The sequence below is a fragment of the Mustelus asterias genome, chromosome 21, assembly GCF_964213995.1.
Source record: "Mustelus asterias chromosome 21, sMusAst1.hap1.1, whole genome shotgun sequence".
Taxonomy (NCBI): Eukaryota; Metazoa; Chordata; class Chondrichthyes; order Carcharhiniformes; family Triakidae; genus Mustelus; species Mustelus asterias.
In genome coordinates, this window is record NC_135821.1 from 79,937,370 (window position 1) to 79,960,674 (window position 23,305).

The 23,305-nt window shown below is 47.0% G+C and overlaps 1 protein-coding gene across 3 annotated transcripts in view; it reads right to left on the reverse strand.

Moving 5' to 3' along the window:
- The window catches only part of LOC144508997 (uncharacterized), a 190,140-nt gene that overhangs the window by 149,774 nt on the left and 17,061 nt on the right, over window positions 1-23,305 (reverse strand). For 2 of the 3 annotated variants that reach the window (XM_078237220.1, XM_078237218.1), the window contains exon 3: window positions 15,068-15,308. In XM_078237220.1, the coding sequence (XP_078093346.1) occupies window positions 15,068-15,308 (241 nt within the window). Of the gene's footprint in view, window positions 1-15,065; window positions 15,309-23,305 lie in introns of all 3 variants that reach the window. The other variant, XM_078237219.1, reaches the window with a different exon arrangement.

A 23,305-nucleotide genomic window follows, 5' to 3' on the forward strand; every position in this document is an offset into this window, starting at 1 on the left:
ATCTCCAACATTTCAGGCACTATTCTCATTGTAAATGAAAGTGGAGTCACAGATGGACAGAGTGGTGAAGAAGGCAGTCAGCATGCTTGGTTTCATCGGTCAGAACATTGAATACAGGAGTTGGGACGTCTTGTTGAAGTTGTACAAGACATTGGTAAGGCCACACTTGGAATACTGTGTGCAATTCTGGTCACCCTATTATAGAAAGGATATTATTAAACTAGAAAGAGTACAGAAAAGATTTACTAAGATGCTACCGGGACTTGATGGTTTGAGTTATGAGGAGAGGCTGGGTAGACTGGGACTTTTTTCTCTGGGGCATAGGAGGTTGAGGGGTGATCTTATAGAGGTCTATAAAATAATGAGGGGCATAGATCAGCTAGATAGCAAATATCTTTTCCCAAAGGTAGGGGAGTCTAAAACTAGAGGGCATAGGTTTAAGGTGAGAGGGGAGAGATACAAAAGTGTCCAGAGGGGCAATTTTTTCACACAGAGGGTGGTGAGTGTCTGGAACAAGCTGCCAGAGGTAGTAGTAGAGGCGGGTACAATTTTATCTTTTAAAAAACATTTAGGCAGTTACATGGGTAAAATGGGTATAGAGGGATATGGGCCAAATGCGGGCAATTGGGACTAGCTTCGGGTTTAACAAAAAAAATGGCGGCATGGACAAGTTGGGCCGAAGGGCCTGTTTCCATGCTGTAAACCTCTATGACTCTAAATAAAAACCTTAAAAATTGTAAAACTTGTTGAATGAGGTATAACTAAACAGAGGCGGCAGAGGAGCATTCTGGGAGAAGTCGTCACAGTCACCTTGACTGATCAATGGGGAGTGGAAGAATTGGTACAAGGAGTGGTTAAGACCGAGACACTACATTGGTGTTTCCCTCCCTCCGTCCTCCTTTAACCAATAGAAAAGGCACTGTGAGAAGGCCAAGCAAGGTAAAAGCAAGCTGTGGTCTTGCTCTGCAGCAGTAGTAGAGGACACAAGGGAAAGAGCTGATTGGTAAGTAGTGATGTCGGGTAAGTAGTTAATCATTTTATCAGAGATAATTTCTGTGGTTTACAGTTTGTGAAGGTTATATTCGGTAGTAATGAGGATCAGGAAAGAAGGACCCGAGAGAATTCGATATAATCTGAAACAAAACATCTTTCAAAAGTTTAATTTAAAGGGGTAAGACATGACAGGAGAGCTCCAAGCCATGGTCTGCTCTTCACGCTCCATGTGGGAGTCCGGGAACGTTTCCAGTACCCTGGGTCAGCATGTGTGCAGGAAGTGTCTCCAGCTGCAGCTCCTGGAAGGTCGAGTTTCAGAGCTGGAGCGGCGGCTGGAGACACTGTAGAACATCCGCGAGTCAGAGAGTATCGTGGATAGCACGTATAGAGAGGTGGTCACACCGCAGGCTCAGACTCCACAGGCAGGAAGGGAATGGGTGACCACCAGACAGAGCAAGAGAGATAGGCAGGTAGTAGGATTATTTGGTAGCAGGATTATTTGGTAGCGGGATTATTTGGTAGAAGGAACTTAAGGCTCCGAAAGCTTGTGGCTTTTGATACCAAATAAACCTGTTGGACTTTAACCTGGTGTTGTGAGACTTCTGACTGTGTTCTTCCATTGAGCCAGTGTCTAATCCAATTTACTACCTCCCCATGTATACCCAGTGACTGAACCTTCCTAACGAACCTCCCATGAGGGACCTTGCCAAAGGCCTTGCTGAAACCCAGGTAGACAACATCCACCGCCTTCCCTTCATCCTCAAAGCAGAATACAGGGAGCTAGGAAGCAAGCTGAAAAGTAGGACCTCAACGGTAGTGATCTCAGGGTTACTACCTGTGCCACGTGCTAGTCAGAGTAGAAACAGCAAGATACGTAGGATGAATACGTGGACCTGTACAAACTGGACGGGTTACACCTGGACAGGATCGGGACTGATGTCCTTGCAGGTGAGCGGGGGGGGGGGGGGGGGGGGTGGGGGGGGGTACTTGCTAGAGTGGTTGGTTGGGGAGGGTTTAAACTAATATGGCAGTGGGATGGGAATCTTTGCAAGGATTCAGAGCAAGAACAATAGGAAAAGAGAGTGAGGGGAATAAGAAAAGTGATAGGCAGAGAAATCAAGGGCCAGAGTCAGATTAGGACCGGGTAAAAAATAGTAGGAAAGGGAAAAGAAAAATTAAAAGTGCCACCTTAAGTTTTGTACCTGAATGCTCAGAGCATTCAAAACAAAATGGCTGAATTAGTTGCACAGATAGATGTAAAGGGGTATGATATAGTTGGCATTGTGGAGAGATGGCTCCAAGGTGAACAAGGATGGGAACTAAACATTGAAGGCTATTCAGTGTTTAGGAAGGACAGACAGAAAGGAAAAGGTGGTGGAGTTGCAATGTTGATTAAAGATGATATTGATATGATATGATATTGAGGAAAAATATTGATGAGGGTAGTGATGGTCCTGTGTATTTGTTGCCCTTCTCCTTCTTGAGGCTGCAGGTTTGGAAGATGCTGTCGAAGGAGCCTTGGTGAGTTATTGCTGTTGTGCATCTTGTCGATGGTACACACGGCTTCCTTTGTTCATCAGTGGTAGAGAGAGAGAATTTTGAAGATGGTGGATGTGGTACCACTCAAGTGGGGCTGCTTTGTCCAGAATGGTGTTGAGCTTCTTGAGAGTTGTTGGAGCTGCACTCATCCAAGCAAGTGAAGTGTATTCCATCACACTCCTGACTTGTGCCTGTAGATGGTCGATAGATTTTGGGGAGTCAGGAGGTGAGTTCCTCAGCTCAGGATTCCTCACCTTTGACCTGCTCTGGTAGCCACAGTATTTATGTGGCTGGTCCTGTGCAGTTTCTGGTGAATGGTAACCCCCAGGATGTTGATAGTGGAGATTCCGTGATGGTGATACAATTGAATGGCAAGGGGAGATTGTTAAATTCTCTTTTGTTGGAGATGGTTATTGTCTGGTACTTATGTGTTGCGAATGTTACTTGTCATTTATCAGTCCAAGCCTGGATAATGTCCAGATCTTCCTGCATTGGGCATGGACTGTTTCAGTGTGTGAGAAGGCACGAATGGTGCTGAACATTGTGCAATCATCGGCGAACATCCCCACTTCTGACCTTATGATGGAGGGAAGGAAATTGATGAAGCAACTGAAGATGGTTGGGCCTAGGACACCACCCTGAGGAACTCCTGTAGTGATGTCCTGGAGCTGAGATGATTGGCCTTCAGTCACCACAACCATCGTCTTCCGTGCCTGGTGTGACTGCAACCAGCGCAGAGTTTTCATCCTGATTCCCATTGAATCCTTGATTCCAGATTCAGTCAAATGCTGCCTTGATGTGAAGGGCCGTCACTCACACCTCACCTCAGGAGTTCAGCTCCTCTGTCCATGTTTGAATGGAGGCTCAGTGACCCTGGCAGAACCCAAACTGAGTGTCTGCGAGCAGGTTATTGCTGAGTAAGTGTTGTGTGGTAGCATCGCAACAACATCTTCCTTCTTTTAATGATCATTGCGAGTAGACTGATTGGGCGGTAATTGGCCGGGTTGGATTTGTCCTGCTTTTTGTGTGCAGGACACACCTGGGCAATTTTTCACATTTTTGGGTAGATGCCAGTGTTGTAACTGTACTGGGAGAGCTTAGCTAGGGGAGCGGCAAGTTCTGGAGTAAGTCTTCAGTACTATTGCTGGAATATTATGATTTCATGTGGAGTGAATCGAATTGGCTGGAGACTGGCATCTGAGATTCTGGGGATCACCAGAGGAGACCGAGATGGATTATCCACTCAGCACTTCTGGCTGAAGATTGCTGCGAATGCTTCAGCCTTATCTTTTGCACTGATGTGCTGGGCTCCTCCATCATTGAGGATGGGGATATTTGTGGAGCCTCCTCCTCCAGTGAGTTGTTTAATTGTCCACTACATTCACGGCTGGATGTGGCAGGACTTCAGAACTTAGATCTGATCCATTGGTTATGGAATCGCTCAGTTCTGTCTATCGCTTACTGCTTATGCTGTTTAGCACGCAAGTAGTCCTGTGTTTTAGGTTCATCAGGTTGACACCTCATGTTTAGGTATGCCTGGTGCTGCTCCTGCCATGCCCTCCTCCACTCTCCATTGAACCAGGGTTGATCCCTGGTTCAATGGCTACCTGGCTAACCATAATTCATTATGGATAGCCAGGGGATATGCCGGGCCATGAGGTTACAGATTGTGCTGGAGTATAATTCTGCTGCTGTTGATGGCCCACAGTGCCTCATGGATGCCCAGTCTGGAGTTGCCCAATCAGTTTGAAGTCTATTCCATTTAGCACGTTAGTAATGACACACAACACGATGGAGAATGTCCTCAATATGAAGTCTCCACAAGGACTATGTGTTGGCCAATTCTACCAATACTGTCATAAACAGATGGATCTGCGGCTGGCAGGTTGGTTAGGATGAGGTGAGGAATGTTTTTCCCTCTTGTTGGTTCCCTCACCACCTGCTGCAGACCCATTCTAGCAGCGATACCCTTTTGACAGATCAAGAACGGCCATTGAGCTGAGATACCAGCGAAACTATACCCACAACACAATCAAAACCTGTTCAACACGAAGGGAGAGACCAGGGGAGTAAAGAGTGCAAGTTGATGGTGTGAGATGACTGAAGATTGTGGAGAGCAGAAATGTCTCAATCAGAATCTCAACACAATCACCATCACGTCAACAATTAACTACACACAAAATCTTCAGCAATGTCCCAGGAGCTTCTGAGACTTGGTTAAAATGGTGGCAATCAACTCAAAGAAATGTCAAATCAAAAAACAACCCAGAAAACCAGCTCCAGGATTTGAACTTGGAAGATTGGAGATAATAAACTGTTGAGATTGCCGTGCTTTGATGAACCTTTTTATCCCAAAACCTGAAGCCAAAGACAAATCAACGTAAAGGTCTTCTCCACGGGCCAATCCCCTCTGCAGGGTTTGAAATGCCTTACACCAATCAGGTTTGGAATCTGCTTACAGCTGTATTAGAATCGTTAGCCATGATTAATGGCCTTTAGCTCAAAAACAAATTAATTAATGAGCAACATCTATCGATGTGAATGATCCCAGAGGATTTAGCCCAATCACTTTCAAGCATAACTGCTGCTGATATACAGATTCTGGCACAATACAAATTCATTATAATTATTCTGTTAGCACATTATTTTATTAATTTCGATAATGGTCTCCTGGTCTCCCCAGCCCTTTTCGAAATAATGAGCATTCTTTCTTCTGTTACTGTGAGGCCATGGCGGCTGCACTGATGCATTGTCAAGGATTCTGGCCCAGACTGTCCCCACCTTGGAGAGACACTGCATCATCTGGGTGAAAGGGGAATGGATGGTGGATAGGGCATGGTTTGGCACTAAGTTGGCATCAGGGTTATAACAGGCCATGAGGATCTGGGGAGCCATGGGGGTGGGTAGAGTGGGATGTGTGGCATGTTGGGTATGTGGAGCAGTGGGGACTGGGCGGGGGGAGGTTTGGGTTGATGTGGCTGAGGCAAGTAGGGTGCGTGATGCGCATCAATTGGACACGAGGCACAAAGCTTCGGTAAAAGAAGGCTTTTATTAACTAACAATGGAACTATCAGAACTTTAACACACTATCCCAGACTGAAGAGGTCCCGCCCGAGCAGGGGGTCTTATACCTCTCCCAGGAGGCGGAGCCCGACTGGGATGTGCCACAACAGTAACAACCACAGGTGTATCAATCCCACCCTAGCCCAACAACAACATTAGAACAATCCCACAGTGGGAACCAACGATGGTTCACCACAGTGTGTGCTGGGTGAAGGAAGGGCATGAGGGGTGAGGGAGAGGGATGTTTTTAAAAATTTATTTCAAGGTGACGGCGGAACTCGGAGGCAGCCTCCACACTCACTCTGAGGTGGAGGGTCTGACTCTCAATCCAGCCCGCATGCCTCGGAACCTAAATCCAACCTGTGGATGGCGTGTAAAGGTCGGGGTCACAGTGACACGGACTCTCCCATCCCGAGAGTGAGAATCTGAGCCTGTGTGTGGATCATCTGGAGGGAGAATATCAAAACCTGCTGAATTATAACTCAAACCATCACAGAACCCCAAGGCTTCCGGCTGCTTACATAAGCTGCAACATTTACAATGCAATATAAATGGAAAGATTTATGCATCAGACTACACCCAGTTCTGAACTTGTCAGTGCGAGAAGGTTTATTGTCTTGTTAGAAAGCCAATCAGAGTCAAGTTGAACATGATGCAGTTTCGGGTGTAAGTGTTGAGCAAGTTATTGGACGATATTGTTACAGGCATTTCATTATCTATAATTAATGAAAGGTAAGTATTGGACAAATAATTATAACTTCGATCAGATTTTCAGCTGACTTCCTGGATGACTTTTCAAGTAGTTATTAATTTAGCTGCTTATGCTATTTTAGTTTTGCATCTCAAACTCCCCCATTCAGGAAACCCATCGCCCAGAATGACATCAAACAGAACCATAATAATTCCAGCTTTAATCCTCCAATCACTGCCTGATTAATTTGACTGGAGAGCAATCAGGACGGGGGGAAATTCTGAGATTCCTATTACTCCAATTCCTATTGGAAGAGAGAAAGAGAGAGGGGGAGAACAAAGAAAATTACAGCACAGGAACAGGCCCTTCAGCCCTCCAAGCCTGCACCGACCATGCTGCCCGACTGAACTAAACCCCCTGCCCTTCCAGGGACCATATCCCTCTATTCCCATCCTATGTCCCCTTAAAACTGACTATCGTATCTGCAAACAGAGAGAGAGAGTGGGTCAGAGAGACAAAGTGAGAGACAGAGAGTGAGAGAGACATGGGGGTGACTCTGAACCCACTCTCTCTGTCTGTGGAATTGGCGACACGTGCTCAGAATCCAGAGAACGAGATTCGCACTGGTGGGTTTCCGAGTTCTGATCTTCCAGCCCCCTCATTGGTGGAGTGGTGTGAAACACACCGCAGGATCCCAGGAAGCTGACATTAGGGATCACTCTCTCTCCGGGACTCGCCCCCCACCGTCCTCACCGGATATTCAGTGGGCGCCAACATGACGTCATGCTAGCGCCATTTACAACAGGTTCACTCAGATGTGAACCTATCATGGGGGTCTCCCCGGGGGTGTAAAGGTAAGTATAGCCCCTGGGGGAGAGGGACTGTGGCCTTGCAATGCCCCCTGGCATTGCCCCTTGGTACAGATTGGTAACACCAGGTTGGCACCATGTCCATGCCACACTGGCAATGCCAAACTGACAATGCCAACCTGTGCCAAGTGATAGGCCCCAGTGGAGCGAGGAGAGGGGGGGAATCATTTAGATGTGGTGGTGGCCAGGAGTGGATTGAGGAGTGGGGGTTGCCGCTGATGGCCACTGGGGGAGGTGGGTGCTGGCTCTGATTGGGGTGGGGGAGGTGGGGAGATTAGATCAGCCATGACAGGTGAGAACCGAGAAACTATCATTATCATGAAAGAGGTAGTGTTGGGCAAGTTAATGGGGCTAAAGGTAGACAAGTCTCCTGGTCCTAATGGAATGCATCCCAGGGTACTAAAAGAGATGGCGGGAGAAATAGCAAATGCACTAGTGGTAATTTACCAAAATTCACTGGACTTTGGGGTTGGAAAATAGCAAATGTGATGCCACTGTTTAAAAAAGGAGGTAGACAAAAGGCAGGTAACTATAGGCCGGTTAGCTTAACTTCTGTAGTAGGGGAAATGCTTGAATCTATCATCAAGGAAGAAATAGCGAGACATCTGGAGATAAATTGTCCCATTGGTAAGACGCAGCATGGGTTCATGAAGAGCAGGTCATGTTTGACTAATTTGGTGGAATTCTTTGAGAACATTACACATGCAGTGGACAATGGGGAACCCGTGGATGTGGTGTATCTGGATTTCCAGAAGGCATTTGACAAGGTGCCGCACCAAAGACTGCTACATAAGATAAAGGTGCACGGTGTTACAGGTAATGTATTAGCATGGATAGAGGATTGGTTAACTAACAGAAAGCAAAGAGTGGGGGTAAATGGGTGTTTTTCTAGTTGGCGATTAGTGACTAGTGGTGTGCCTCAGGGATCAGTGTTGGGACCGCAATTGTTTACGATTTGCGTCGATGATTTGGAGTTGGGGACCAAGTGTAGTGTGTCAAAATTCACCGATGACACTAAGGTGGGTGGACGAGCAAAGTGTGCGGAGGACGCTGAAAGTCTGCAAAGGGATATAGACAGTCTAAGTGAGTGGGCGAGGGTCTGGCAGATGGAGTACAATGTTGGTAAATGTGAGGTCATCCATTTTGGTAGGAATAACAGCAAAATGGACTGTTATTTAAGTGGTAAAAAATTGCAGCATGCTGCTGTGCAGAGGGACCTGGGTTTCCTTGTGCAGGAATCTCAAGGAGTTGGTTTGCAGGTGCAGCAGGTAATTAACAAGGCAAATGGAATTTTGTCCTTCATTGCTAGAGGGATGGAGTTTAAAACAGGGAGGTTATGTTGCAGCTGTATAAGGTGCTGGTGAGGCCACACCTGGAGTACTGTGTACAGTTTTGGCCTCATTACTTGAGAGAGGATATACTGGCACTGGAGGGGGTGCAGAGGAGATTCACGAGGTTGATTCCGGAGTTGAGAGGGTTGGCTTATGAGGAGAGACTGATTAGACTGGGGCTATACTCATTGGAATTCAGAAGAATGAGGGGAGATCTTATAGAAACATATAGGATTATGAAGGTAATAGATAAGATAGAAGCAGGGAAGTTGTTTCCACTGGCGGGTGAAACTAGAACTAGGGGGCATAGCCTCAAAATTAGGGGAAACAGATTTAGGACTGAGTTGAGGAGGAACTTCTTCACACAAAGGGATGTGAATCTGTGGAATTCCCTGCCCAGTGAAGCAGTTGAGGCTACCTCATTGAATGTTTTTGAGGCAAGGGTAGATAAATATTTGAACAGTAAAGGAATTAAGGGTTATGGTGAGCGGGCGGGTAAGTGGAACTGAGACCACAAAAAGATCAGCCATGATCTTATTGAATGGCGGAGCAGGCTCGAGGGGCCAGATGGCCTACTCCTGCTCCTAGTTCTTAAGTTCTTATGTTCTTCTGATCGTATTGAATGGCAGAGCAGGCTCGAGGGGCTGAATGGCCTCCTCCTGCTCCGAATTCTGATGTTCTCTTCATACCCTCTCACTCCGTATTCCTGTTCACATCCTGCAATGGTCCAACACGGTATATTTCCTCTTTCCTCTTATCCTCTATAGCAGACCGATCAAAGATTCTTCTCTCAGGCTCCACACAACTCCCTACCAATCCTCTCTTATTTCCTCCCACCTTCCAAATTCTCTTTGAAACCTATCTCTGTGCCTTTACTCTAGCCCTCCTTCAGTCTGATGGCTAACTCCATTGTTCTGGGATGTTTTTTGCTACATTAAGAATGCTCTTTCAGTGTAACGTCTTGTAATAGATTTCAGCACCTGTAGCCAGTTGAGGGAAGTGGTCTGGTTGCTTCTGGTTGTAATGAAAGCTGATTCTTTTTTGCCAGTTAGTTGAATGTAAACAGTTCCTGTGTTGTAGTGCAGCGTGCTGTGGGGAAACAGCTGCTTTCCACATTGAGTGCCAGATTCCTGAGAAAGTTACACATTAATCATATGACTCTGTCTGTCCAAGAATCTGATACTCCAGGATTCTGGAGGAAGTATGATAAACTGATGATTAGCACTGGATGCAGCCTAATGGAGTTACTGTGACACAGGCTCGAGAGGGTTGTGCGGGTCATGTGACAGCATAATCTGATCCAATGCCATGTTTTTAAGAACAGAGGCCACTTTGTCTTTCCTGCATTCCCGTGGGATTGGGATTTACGGATCTGCTGCTGGAACCAGGAAACAGCTTTCCCCTGAAGAGTTGTCTCTGTTCTTTGGCATTGCAGTCAACCGTCCTTCTCAGAGACGTAACCAGCAAGCTTCTTGTTTTATCATTTATCTATTTGTACACAATTCTCCCATCTTCCTTCCACATAAATAACAAGCAGGAGATTATATTATTAAACTAGAAAGAGTGCAGAAAAGATTTACTAGGATGCTACCCGGACTTGATGGTTTGAGTTATAAGGAGAGGCTGGATAGACTGGGACTTTTTCTCTGGAGCGTAGGAGGCTGAGGGGTGATCTTATAGAGGTCTATAAAATAATGAGGGGCATAGATCAGCGAGATAGTCAATATCTTTTCCCAAAGGTAGGGGAGTCTAAAACTAGAGGGCATAGGTTTAAGGTGAGAAAGGAGAGATACAAAAGGCCCAGAGGGGCAATTTTTTCACACAGAGGGTGGTGAATGTCTGGAACAAGCTGCCAGGGGTAGTAGTAGAGGCGGGTACAATTTTGTCTTTTAAAATGCATTTAAACAGTTACTTAGGTAAGATGGCGATAGAGGGATATGGGCCAAATGCGGGCAATTGGGACTAATTTAGGGGATTAAGAAAAAAGGGTGGCATGGACAAGTTGGGCCGAAGGGCCTGTTTCCATGCTGTAAACCTCTATGACTCTATGAGATTGGATTTGTGTGGAACCTGGGATTTCACCAAAGGCTGTTTTCCTAGTCTGAGTGAATCTGAGTTCATAAGAACATAAGAACATAAGAAATAGGAGCAGGAGTAGGCCATCTGGCCCTTCGAGCCTGCCCCGCCATTCAACAAGATCATGGCTGATCTGAAGCGAATCAGTTCCACTTACCCGCCTGCTCCCCATAACCCCTAATTCCCTTATCGATCAGAAAACTATCTACCCGTGATTTAAACATATTCAACGAGGAAGCCTCCACCACTTCAATGGGCATAGAATTCCAGAGATTCATTACCCTCTGAGAGAAGAAGTTCCCCCTCAACACAGGTGGAGAAGGTGGTGAAGAAGGCATATGGTATGCTTGCCTTTATAGGACGGGGTATAGAGTACAAAAGCTGGAGTCTGATGATGCAGCTGTATAGAACGCTGGTTAGGCCACATTTGGAGTACTGCGTCCAGTTCTGGTCGCCGCACTACCAGAAGGACGTGGAAGCATTGGAGAGAGTGCAGAGAAGGTTTACCAGGATGTTGTCTGGTATGGAGGGTCTTAGCTATGAGGAGAGATTGGGTAGACTGGGGTTGTTCTCCTTGGAAAGACGGAGAATGAGGGGAGATCTAATAGAGGTATACAAGATTATGAAGGGTATAGATAGGGTGAACAGTGGGAAGCTTTTTCCCAGGTCGGAGGTGACGATCACGAGGGGTCACGGGCTCAAGCTGAGAGGGGCGAAGTATAACTCAGACATCAGAGGGACGTTTTTTACACAGAGGGTGGTGGGGGCCTGGAATGCGCTGCCAAGTAGGGTGGTGGAGGCAGGCACGCTGACATCGTTTAAGACTTACCTGGATAGTCACATGAGCAGCCTGGGAATGGAGGGATACAAACGATTGGTCTTGTTGGACCAAGGAGCGGCACAGGCTTGGAGGGTCGAAGGGCCTGTTTCCTGTGCTGTACTGTTCTTTGTTCTTTGTTCTTTGTTCAACTCTGTTCTGAACCGGCCCCCCCTTATTTTGAGGCTGTGCCCTCTAGTTCTGGTTTCCCTTCTAAGTGGAAAGAATCTCTCCACCTCTACCCTATCCAGCCCCTTCATTATCTTATAGGTCTCTATAAGATCACCCCTCATCCTTCTAAACTCCAACGAGTACAGACCCAATCTGTTCAATCTCTCCTCATAAGCTACACCCCTCATCTCCGGTATCAACCTGGTGAACCTTCTCTGCACTCCTTCCAAGGCCAATATATCCTTTCGCAAATAAGGAGACCAAAACTGCACACAGTACTCCAGTTGCGGCCTCACCAGTGCCTTGTACAGTTGCAGCAAGACCTCCCTGCTTTTATATTCTATCCCCCTCGCGATAAAGGCCAACATTCCATTCGCCTTCTTGATCACCTGCTGCACCTGCAGACTGAGTTTTTGCGATTCGTGCACAAGGACCCCCAGGTCCCTCTGCACAGTCGCACGATGTAATTTTTCTCCATTTAAATAATATTCCAATTTACTATTATTTCTTCCAAAGTGGATAACCTCACATTTGCTAACGTTATATTCCATCTGCCAGATCCTCGCCCATCGCTCAGCCTATCCAAATCTCTCTGCAGACTTTCCGCGTCCTCCACGCAATTCGCTTTCCCACTCACCTTCGTGTCATCAGCAAACTTGAATACCCTACATTCAGTCCCCTCCTCCAGATCATCTATGTAAATGGTAAACAATTGAGGCCCCAGCACCGATCCCTGCGGCACGCCACTGGTCACCAACTGCCAACCAGAAAAGCACCCATTCAACAGTGTAAATGTTGCAGGAAAAGGATGAACCAAAGCTGGTGATTACTGAAAAGAAAACTCATGCTGCCTGGTTAGACCATAAGATGCAGCAACAGAAACAGACCATTCAGCCCATCGAGTCTGCTCCACCATTCAATCAGATTGTTTTTGGTTGTTTTCGGAATGTAGTCTCAGGTGAAAATGGAGGTAAAGTGAACACTGGGAGGACAGAGAACTGGAATATACCATCGTCCCAATGTCAGTTTATATTCACACTAAAAACATGAAAAATCAAAATCTGTCACTTGGTCGTGTTCAGCAAATGATAGCAGGAGCTGGCTGTCCAGCGATTGGCTGGAATCCGCAGCATCAGAAAATGTTAAACAAAGTAATAAGAAATCTGCAGGGGCTGAATTTCTCAGCCTAGTTTCGGAAACATGTTCCGGAATTTTACCGCCTCGCCCGCCCGAGGCTCGAAAGATCCTGCCCAAGGCCAACGGAGAATGCTGTTCTACTAGCCGATAAAATTCCGGCCGCTGTGTGGAAGATTCCAGAACCCCAGTGAAAATACCATTAAAGAGTCTGAGTGGAGGTCCCAGGATCATTCAACTGCCCGCCTAGATTTTTTGGGTTGTTGAGGGCACTGCCACCAACACTGGGATGATGGAAGTGGGGAATGTGAAAGATGTCAGAGTTGGAGGAATGCAGAACACCAGGAATCAGAATTAAACAGTACAACACTTAAAAAAATTACATGTGGTTTGTCTAAGGGACCCGGGTTCGATTTTAGCCTTGGGTGACTGTCTGCGTGTATTTGCTCCGGGTGCTCTGGTTTCTCCCCACAGTCCAAAGATATGCAAGTTACTTGGATTGACCATGGTAAATGTGTGATAGGTGATAGGACGGGGGTCTCCTGGGAAAGATGCTCTATCAGAGAGTCGGTGTGGACACAATTGGCTGAATAGCCTCCCTCGGCATTGCAGACAATCCATGATTCTATGAAAGACTATAAACCTGTCATTATAACACGAGAAACAAGGCAGAGAAAAGCCCATCAGCAAAATGCTTTTACACTCCTGGGTGTCTCTAACTGTTGCTGGTTTGGTGAGAACTGTGAGTTTGTCTGAAAGCTGGAGTTTATTAACAGGCTATTTTAAACTTTATTTGGTTTAGACTGGAATTATTTTCCTTTATTGTGTATTTGTCCCGTATGTCAGTTCTTGCAGCTTTCACAGTGCTGGGATCCAATTGGAATCAGTTTGTATTTTGTGACCTTTGTCTGCTTATCTTTGTAACGACCCCAGGTGAACAACTATTTTCATCAGTTTGGGTATCTGGATGGAAGGGTGAACTTTCTCTTTGGAGGCTTGTGCACTAGCAAGAAATTAACACCTTCAGGGCAGGAAGAGAGAGTGACATTGGAGAATGAAAGGGAAAAGAAATATCCTCACAGTGGGAGGCTGGGATAGTGAAGCATCAGTAGATTAATTGTTTATATAGACAGTGAGCTTTCTGCCCACAAGTCATGCCTGGTGGGAGATCCAATGAGGTTCTGTGCCCAGGTTACATTTAAATACAACACCCACCTTCCCAGTGCCAGTTTTACAATTTGTTAGCCGCTTACCATTTGGGAGGGTGGAATTTGCGACAGACTACAAGCTGATGTGGACGCACAGCTATACTTTGAAATAAAGGGTTAAGCAGATTGGGGTAGTCTGTCAGTACGGGGGTGGGGTTGGAGGGGGGGGCACAGTCAGTTGAGCAGCAGATTGAGTTGGCAGCAAGTGCAAAAAGCAATAACACATTAACTGCAAATACTTCAAATCCCGCCCCCCTCCCCAGTATGAAGGTAAGCTGCTGCCAGATTTACTTCCGGTTTGTCCAGCTTCTTATGATTTCATATAAATGATGTTACAAAAGGCTGTCTCTCAGGTGTGCTGTCACAGTTTACTGGCTGATTGTGGAAGGATCAGTAACGCTGCTTCTGGGCCTCACAATACCATTTAGTTTGTGCTTCATTCTATCAGTGTGGTCCCTGCCTGGTTTGGGTGAGAGTAACTGGAGGCCTCAGGACTCAGATTCAGACAAAGTTTACCAACAGGTTGAAGGTGGTGAGATGAAAATTAATCCCAGCTTCAAGATGGCCACAGGTATATCATCAATAAAATCAAATTAGGGGCGGACTCACTTTTTAACTACCTGAGAATGGATTTTTGATCAGCTTGTGTTAAGGTGATGTGTAAAGTCAAATTCAGCTAATTAGATTTAATCGAGCATTCACAATCTACAACTCTGGGAATGTGAAATAAAACTTAGAGTCATAAAGGTTTACAGCATGGAAACAGGCCCTTCAGCCCAACTTGTCCATGCCGCCCCTTTTTTAAACCCCGAAGCTAGTCCCAATTGCCCGCGTTTGGCCCATATCCCTCTACACCCATCTTACCCATGTAACTGTCTAAATGCTTTTTAAAAGACAAAATTATACCCGCCTTTATTACTACCTCTGGCAGCTTGTTCCAGACACTCACCACCCTCTGTGTGAAAAAGTTACCCCTCTGGACCCTTTTGTATCCCTCCCCTCTCACCTTAAACCTATGCCCTACCTTTGGGAAAAGATGTTGACAATCTAGCTGATCTATGCCACGATAAAGTATATTGCTTTATTCCTTAGTCAGTGCATATAGTATGCAAACATCATCTCTCTCTGCATATTTGCTTCAGATTTGCCGAATAGTTTTATTTCAGTACTTACACCAGTTTGTGTTTGTAATGGAAGTAGCCTGGTTTTATTGTGGAGTTCACATCAGAAATTCCAGTATTTCCGGGTAAAACCAGGAGATGCTTCCTCGAGTCCCGGGAGACAGAGCCAATACAATAGCCTCTCTGGGGGTTGGACCAGTAATCCTGCAGCCCAAAGCGACTTCGACGGAAAGTATCCAGAATAATGCCTCCCAGATTAACGCGCCATGTCTTTCTCAACATGGGATATTGAGTTCTGAAATACACAATGGGATCAGTAGAGATAGTCACAGATTCAGTAATTCTGATCTCAAGGCTCTCCCTAATAAACACTAGCATTGTTGATGTTAGAAAGATATTAAAAACCTGATCATTTGTTGGAAATGTTCTTCTTTGGATTGTCCAGGAAATGTTCAAATAGATATTTAATCCCTTGGACTGAAGATATTTTTGTATTTTCTCAGGATTGGCAATGCAAAAGCATGAACAGTGAACATGAATTAATCTGTGCTAAAAGTAGAGAAGGTGCAGTTATCTTATCAAGTATTTTATTTGTTTGCCCATTGCCTTGTACGGACTGACAGAGCTGGACTCCATGCCTGTTCTCGCTGAACAGGAATCAGGCTGATGACAAGATGCGTTTTGGCTGACATTCCCCATGAGTTAGGCGGGGAAGGTTGACTGGGATCCCTGCTCTCACCATTATCAATTGTCAACCACTAGAAGATTTCTCCGCCTCTGTTGCGAAAAGGCAGGAGAAGACTTGATGGGCCGAATGGCCTCTTCTGCACTGTAGGGATTCTATGATTCTAAGACCCAAAACAACACCACCCATTATACAATAGGATAGGTTATTCTCACTCATTTAAGGTGATTGATGAGGGTAGGGCAGTGGATGTTGTCTACATGGACTTCAGTAAAGCCTTTGACAAGGTCTCTCATGGCAGAATGGTGCAGAAGGTAAAGTCGCATGGGATCAGAGGTGAGCTGGCAAGGTGGATACAAAACTGGCTCGGTCAAAGAAGACAGAGGGTAACAGTGGAAGGGTGCGTTTCTGGATGGAGGGCTGTGACAAGTGGTGTTCCTCAGGGATCAGTGCTGGGACCTTTGATGTTTGTAATATATATAAATGATTTGGAGGAAAATGTAACTGGATTGACCAGTAAGTTTGCGGATGACACAAAGGTTTGTGGATTTGCGGATAGTGATGAGGACCATCAGAGGATACAGCAGGATATGGATCAGTTGGAGACTTGGGCGGAGAGATGGCAGATGGAGTTTAATCTGGACACATGTGAGGTAATGCATTTTGGAAGGTCTGATCCAGATAGGAAATATACACTAAATGGCAGAACCCTTAAGAGTATTGATAGGCAAAGGGATCTGGGTGTACAGGTACACAGGCCATTGAAAGTGGCAATGCAGGTGGAAAAGGTAGTCAAGAAGGCATACAGCATGCTTGCCTTCATCGGCCGAGGTATTGAGTTTAAAAATTGGCAAGTCATGATGCCGCTTTATAGAACCTTAGTTAGGCCGCACTTGGAATATAATGTTCAATTCTGGTCGCCACACTACCAGAAGGATGTGGAGGCTTTGGAGAGGAGACAGAAAAGATTTACCAGGATGTTGCCTGGTATGGAGGGCATTAGCTATGAGGAGAGGTTGGAGAAACTTGGTTTGTTCTCACTGGAGCGACGGAGGTTGAGGGGAAATCTGATAGAAGTCTACAAGATTATGAGAGGCATGGACAGAGTGGATAGTCAGAAGCTTTTTCCCAGGGTGGAAGAGTCAATTACTTGGGGCCATAGGTTTAAAGTGCGAGGGGCAATGTTTAAAGGAGATGTACGAGGCAGATGTTTTACACAGAGTAGTGGGTGCCTGCAACTCATTGCCTGGGGAGGTAGTGGAAGCGGATACGATAGTGACTTTTAAGGGGCGTCTTGACAAATGCATGAATAGGATGGGAATAGAGGGATATGGTCCCCGGAAGCATAGGGGGTTTTAGTTAAGTCGGGCAGCATGGCGGTGCAAGCTTGGAGGGTCGAAGGGCCTGTTCCTGCGCTGTAATTTTCTTTGTTCTTTGGTCTTTGTTCTTTGTCACTGGGTGAGAGACTGCTCTAGCAGTAGACTAGTAGATAATAATGCCTTCAGGAGAGGGGAAACAATGAACAGATTGGTTTAGAAAACTGCTGGTTAACCAATAATAATGTATCTGAAATGGGGTAATAAATGTGGGGCAGAATATGAGGAAATAGACATTTTCCCACACTGAGCATTGGAATTGTAAAAAAGATGGGGCGGCACGGTGGCACAGTGGTTAGCATGACTGCTTCACAGGGCCAGGGACCTGGGTTCAATTCCCAGCTTGGGTCACTGTCTGTGTGGAGTTTGCACGTTCTCTCCGTGTCTGCATGGGTTTCCTCCGGGTGCTCCGGTTTCCTCTCACACTCTGAAAGACGTGCTGGTTAGGTACATTCGCCCGAACAGGCACTGGACTGTGGCGACTAGGGGAATTTCACAGTAATTTCATTGCAGTGTTAATGTAAGCCATACTTGTGACTAATAAATAAACCTTAAGGTTTATTATTGAGAGTTTTTAATAATGGGGATTACAGATCAGGAATAATGGGCAGTATGGGCAGGGGGTGATAGATTCCCAGTGCACTCTGCACACTTGTACACCATGCACTGGGAGATTGGGGCGCATGTGCAATAGTACGCTCATGCAGTCTGCAGCCAGCTTCCCGGTGTGAATAGTCTCTGTCCCCTCCCCCTGCTGGCGAGAATCACATTTGGGATCCTTTTTTTTCTAAGTGCCAAAAGGTAGCATATGGAAGCTCGCCCAAAAAATGGGTTTCATGTTCCTTCGGCACTTAGAATATTTTTGGTAAGATTGCCCCCTTAGTGTCCCAAGATGTATAGATTAGGGTGATTAGAAGGATAAATGTGTGGGGTTACAGGGCTGGATGGTGTGGGTCTGGTATAGATGCTCTGTCAGAGAGTCAGTGCAGACTCGAAGGGCTGAATGGCCTCCTTCTGCACTGTCGGGATTCCTATAATTCTATGATCAATTAGAAAGAAAAATTCCAAGGGGAGGTTGCATCGTCTGTGGATAACTATACAAGTTAAAGACAATATTAACTTCAAAGAAAAAGTATAGATTTACACAAAGACAAGTAACAGGTCAGAAAATTGGGAAGAAAATAAAGATCATCGAGGAATGACGAAAAGATTGATAAGGAGGAAAAACTAGAGTACAAGAAAAAGTTAGCAAGTAATGGAAAGGCAGATAGTAAGAGTTTCTATCGATATTTAAATAAGAAAAGAATTAACAAAGTGGTCCTATAGAAAGTGTGGCTGGGGAATGGAAAGTAGAGAGATGGCAGATGAATTAAACAGGTATTCTTAATCAGTCTTCACCGTGGGGACACCAGTAACCTCCCAGCATCAGCTGTAAATCAGGAAATGGAAGAGGTGGAGGAACTCAGGAAAATTACTATCAGCAGAGATGTGGTACTGAGCAACTTGCCGGGTCTACAAGCTGATAACTCGCCGCCCCAGCTGGACTTCACCCTAAGGCCTTGAAAGAAATGGCCAATGTGATAACTGATGCATTGGTTTTAATTTTCAAAATTCCTTTGGTTTGTGGAAAGTTCCATTCGATTGGAAGATAGCAAATGTAACTCCTTTATTTAAAAGACTAGGGAGACAGAAAGTAGGAAACTATTGGCCAGTTAGCCTGACAATCTGTCATGGGAAAAATGTTGGAAACTATTCTTACAGATGTTGTAGCAGGGCACTTAGAAACATTCAAGCAATCAGACAGAGTCAACACTGCAAAGGCTACGGGCCCTGACAACATTCCAGCAATATACTAAAGACTTGTGTTCCAGAACTTGCCACTCCTCTAGCCAAGCTCTTCCAGTACAGTTACAACACTGGCATCTACCCGACAATGTGGCAAATTGTCCAGGTATGTTCTGTACACACAACGCTGGACAAATCCAACTCAGCCAATTACCGCCCAATCAGTCTACTCTCGATCATCAGTAAAATGATGGAAGGGGTCATTAACAGTGCTATCAAGCAGCACCTGCTCAGCAATAACCTGCTCAGCAATAACCTGAACATGAACACTCAGTTTGGGTTCCGCCAGGGTCACTAATTACAGTCTTAGTTCAAACATGGACAAAGGAGCTGAACCCCAGAGGTGAGGTGAGAGTGACTGCCCTTGACATCAAGGCAGCATTTGACCAAGTGTGGCATCAAGGAGCCCGAGCAAAACTGGAGTCAATGGGAATCAGGGGGAAAACTCTCCATTGGTTGGAGTCACACCTGGCACAAAGATGGTTGTGGCGGTTGGAGGTCAATCATCTCAGCTCCAGGACATCTCTGCAGGAGTCCCTCAGGGGAGTGTCCTCGGCCCAACCACCTTCAGCTGCTTCATCAATGACCTTCACTCCATCATAAGGTCAAAAGTGGGGATGTTCGCTGATGATTGCACAATGTTCAGCATCATTCACAACACCCAGATACTGAAGCAGTTCATGTCCAACAATATCCAGGTTCGGCTGACAAGTGGCAAGTAACATTTGTGCCACACAAGTGCCAGGCAATGACCATCTCCAACAAGAGAGAATCTAACCATTGCCCCTTGACATTCAGTGTCATTACCATTGCTGAATCCCCCATCTTCAACATCCTGGGGCTTAACCATTGACCAGAAACTGAACTGGACCCAGCCATATAAACACAGTGGCTACAAGAGCAGGTCAGAGGCTGGGAACCCTGCGGTGAGTAACTCTCCTCCTGACTCCCCAAAGCCTGTCCACCATCTACAAGGCACAAGTCAGGAGTGCGATGGAATACTCCCCACTTGCCTGGATGTGTGCAGCTCCAACGACACGCAAGAAGCGCAGCATCATCCAGGACAAAGCATCCCGCTTGATTGCTATCCCTTCCACAAACATTCAATCCCTCCACCAGCAATGAACTGTGGTAGCCGTGTGCACCACCTACAAGATGCACTGCAGGAACTCACAAAGGCTCCTTCAACAGCACTTTCCAAACCATCTACCACTGTCGACTAGAAGGATAAGGGCAGCAGATAGATGGGAACACCACAACCTGGAGCTTCCCCTCCAAGCCACTCACCGTCCTGACTTGGAAATATATTACCGTTCCTTCAGTGTTGCTGGGTCAAAATCCTGGAACTCCCCTTCCTAAAAGGACTTGTGGGTGTAGCTGCACCCCAGGGAAAGCAGTGATTCAAGATGGCAGCTCACCACCACCTTCTCAAGGGCAACTAGAGATGGGCAATAAATGCTGGCCGGCCAGTGACACCCATGTCCCACGAATGGAAAAAAAAACTATTTCTTCACTGTCACTGGGTCCAAATCCTGAAACTCCCTCCCTAACAGCACTGTGGGTGTACCTACACCACACGGACTGCAGCGGTTCAAGATGGCAGCTCACCACCATCCTCTCAAGGGCAACTAGGGATGGGCAATAAATGCTGGCCTAGCCAGTAACACCTACATCACATAAATTCATGTTTAAAAATATTGTTTTTTGGAGGGGAAATCATGTTTAAACAATTTATTGGAGTTCTTTGAAGAAGTCACATTTGCTGTGGATAAAGGGGAACAAGTGGATGTACTGTACTTAGATTTCCAGAAGGGATTTGATAAGGTGCCACAGTAAAGGTTATTGTGGAAAATAAAAGCTCATGGTGTAGGGGGTAACATATTGACATGGAGAGAAAACTGGCTAGCTAACAGGAAGCAGAACGTTTGGATTAATGGGTCCTCTTCTGGTTGACAGGATGTGTTGAGTGTTGTGCCACAGGAATCAGTCCGGGGCCTCAACTTTTTAAAAATAGATATGTCATACTGCAGTTCGAAGTCTCACAACACCAGGTTAAAGTCCAACAGGTTTATTTGATAGCACAAGCCACTAGCTTTCGGAGCACTGCTCCTTCGTCAGGTGAGTGGGAGTTGTGTTCACAAACAGGGCATATAAAGACACAAACTCAATTTACAAAATAATTGTCTTTACAGGTAATCAAGTCTTCAAGGTACAGACAATGTGAGTGGAGAGAGGGTTAAGCACAGGTTAACGAGGTGTGTATTGTCTCCAGCCAGGACAGCTAGTGAGATTTTGCAAGCCCAGGCAAGTCGTGGGGGTTACAGATAGTGTGACATGAACCCAAGATCCCAGTTGAGGCCGTCCTCATGTGTGCGGAACTTGGTTATCAGTCTCTGCTCAGCGACTCTGCGCTATCGTGTGTCATGAAGGACGCCTTGGAGAACGCTTACCCGAAGATCAGAGGCTAAATGCCCGTGACCGCTGAAGTGCTCCCCAACAGGAAGAAAACACTCCTGCCTGGTGATTGTCGAGCGGTGTTCATTCATCCGTTGTCGTAGCGTCTGCATGGTGTACGTCATCCCACAGCGCGAATCGGACCGATCGGAGCTCTGAACTGCGCATGCGCAGTTCGAAAAAAATCTGACAGAGCGTGCACAGGCGCGAAAGAAAAAAAAAAGCAGAAAGCGGAGAGAGCGGCTCTCTGACGATCATCCTCTGGTCGGGGGTGGGGGGGGCATTGGGAGGAGGATGGGGGGCAGGACCCAGATCATCCTCTGGTCGGAGGGGGGAGTGGGAGGGCGGGAGGGGTGGGGCACAGATCATCCTCTGGTCGGGGGGGTTCCGCTGCCAGTCTGCGGCCGATCAGTGGGAAGGGAGGGGGTAGGGGGATCCGCCACCACTCTGCGGGCGAACCCTCCTCCCCACCGGAGGAACGAATCCCTCCTGCCAGAGTGGATGTGCGGCCATGCCATCCCACAAAACCTTCAGGATGAAGCGATTCCTTGCTAAGAAGATGAAGCAGAACCGGCCGATTCCACAGTGGATCCACATGAAAACCGGCAACAAGATCATGCTAATGCACTTAAATCGTCGGGCCGCCCGATTCGGCCGCGGACCGGACCCGCGCCCGAATCGAGTGTTGGTAAAGCCACGATCTGCTCGGAATCGGATGCAGATCGCGGTATAGGCCCGACGCCCAACTTTACCGCGATTGGGCGCGAGGTTTTGGTAAAATCGGGCCCTGAGAGTATTAACTCTGAAAGTGCTACCTTTGAGAGTACTAACTCTGAGAGTTCTAACACTGAGCGCATTAAGTCTGAGGGCCCGATTTTACCAAAATTTAACGGGCGCCAAATTGCAGTAAAGTTGGGCGTCGGGCCTATACCGCGATCTGCACCCGATTCCGAACAGATCGCGGCTTTACCGACACCCGATTCGGGTGCATGCATTTAAATCGACTTAATGAACCGTGCGCCCAACCCTACCACCACATTCACTTTACCGTCTTCTGCCCCGTTCCGGATCCGCGCTTTTAGCGACGTGCAGAGTAAAAGTCCGAAGCGGATTTCTATTCTGCAGGGGAAGCTCCGAAGCCCTCTCTGCCCTTGTGAAGTCACCATCCTCCTCGACCATCCTTCGCGGACCCCCCCGCTAACCACCTCGGCAGACCCCCCCACCCCCCCCAGATCAGACCCCCCTGGGAAGCAGGCCCCGCGGCAGTGCCCCACTCACTAACCCCCCCCACCCCCCCCCCCCCCCCGCCCCGAGATTGGACTCCCCTGGGAGGCAGGACCCCTGGCAGACCCCCCCCCCCCTGGGATCGGACACCCCTGGGAGGCAGGCCCCCCGAAGCAGAGCACACCCCCAACCTACCTCGATCGCTGGTCTCCCTCCACCATCCTTCCATTAGCAAGATAAGCTGTATGTTCCTCAGCTAGATCCACTTTGGTCAACACAAAGATGGTCCTTCTGCCTTGTGGTCCATCTGGCTCACCAAGTCAGTTACAATACTGCGTTCAGCATCTACTGAACCATCTTGGATACAAAGGATAATGAATGGTACTGGTCGATCTTCCTGGTGTTATCAGTACTGTAACATCAGGAATGGCTGCCGACACCAAGGATATAATTTTTAGCATAAGCAAGGCTTACATGCAGAACCCTAATGGCATTATCCTTTGTATCCAAGATGGTTCAGTAGATATTGAACGCAGTATTGTAACTGACTTGCTGAGCCAGATGGACCCGTCACACCCCCTCTCCTCCTCCCCCCCCCCCCCGCGAGGGTGATCTGGATGCCGCCCCCGCCCCCCGCACCCTCCCCCCCCCCACCCCCCCCCCCCCCCCCCCCCCCCCGCCCCAGATGATCAGGGTCAGAGAGCTGCT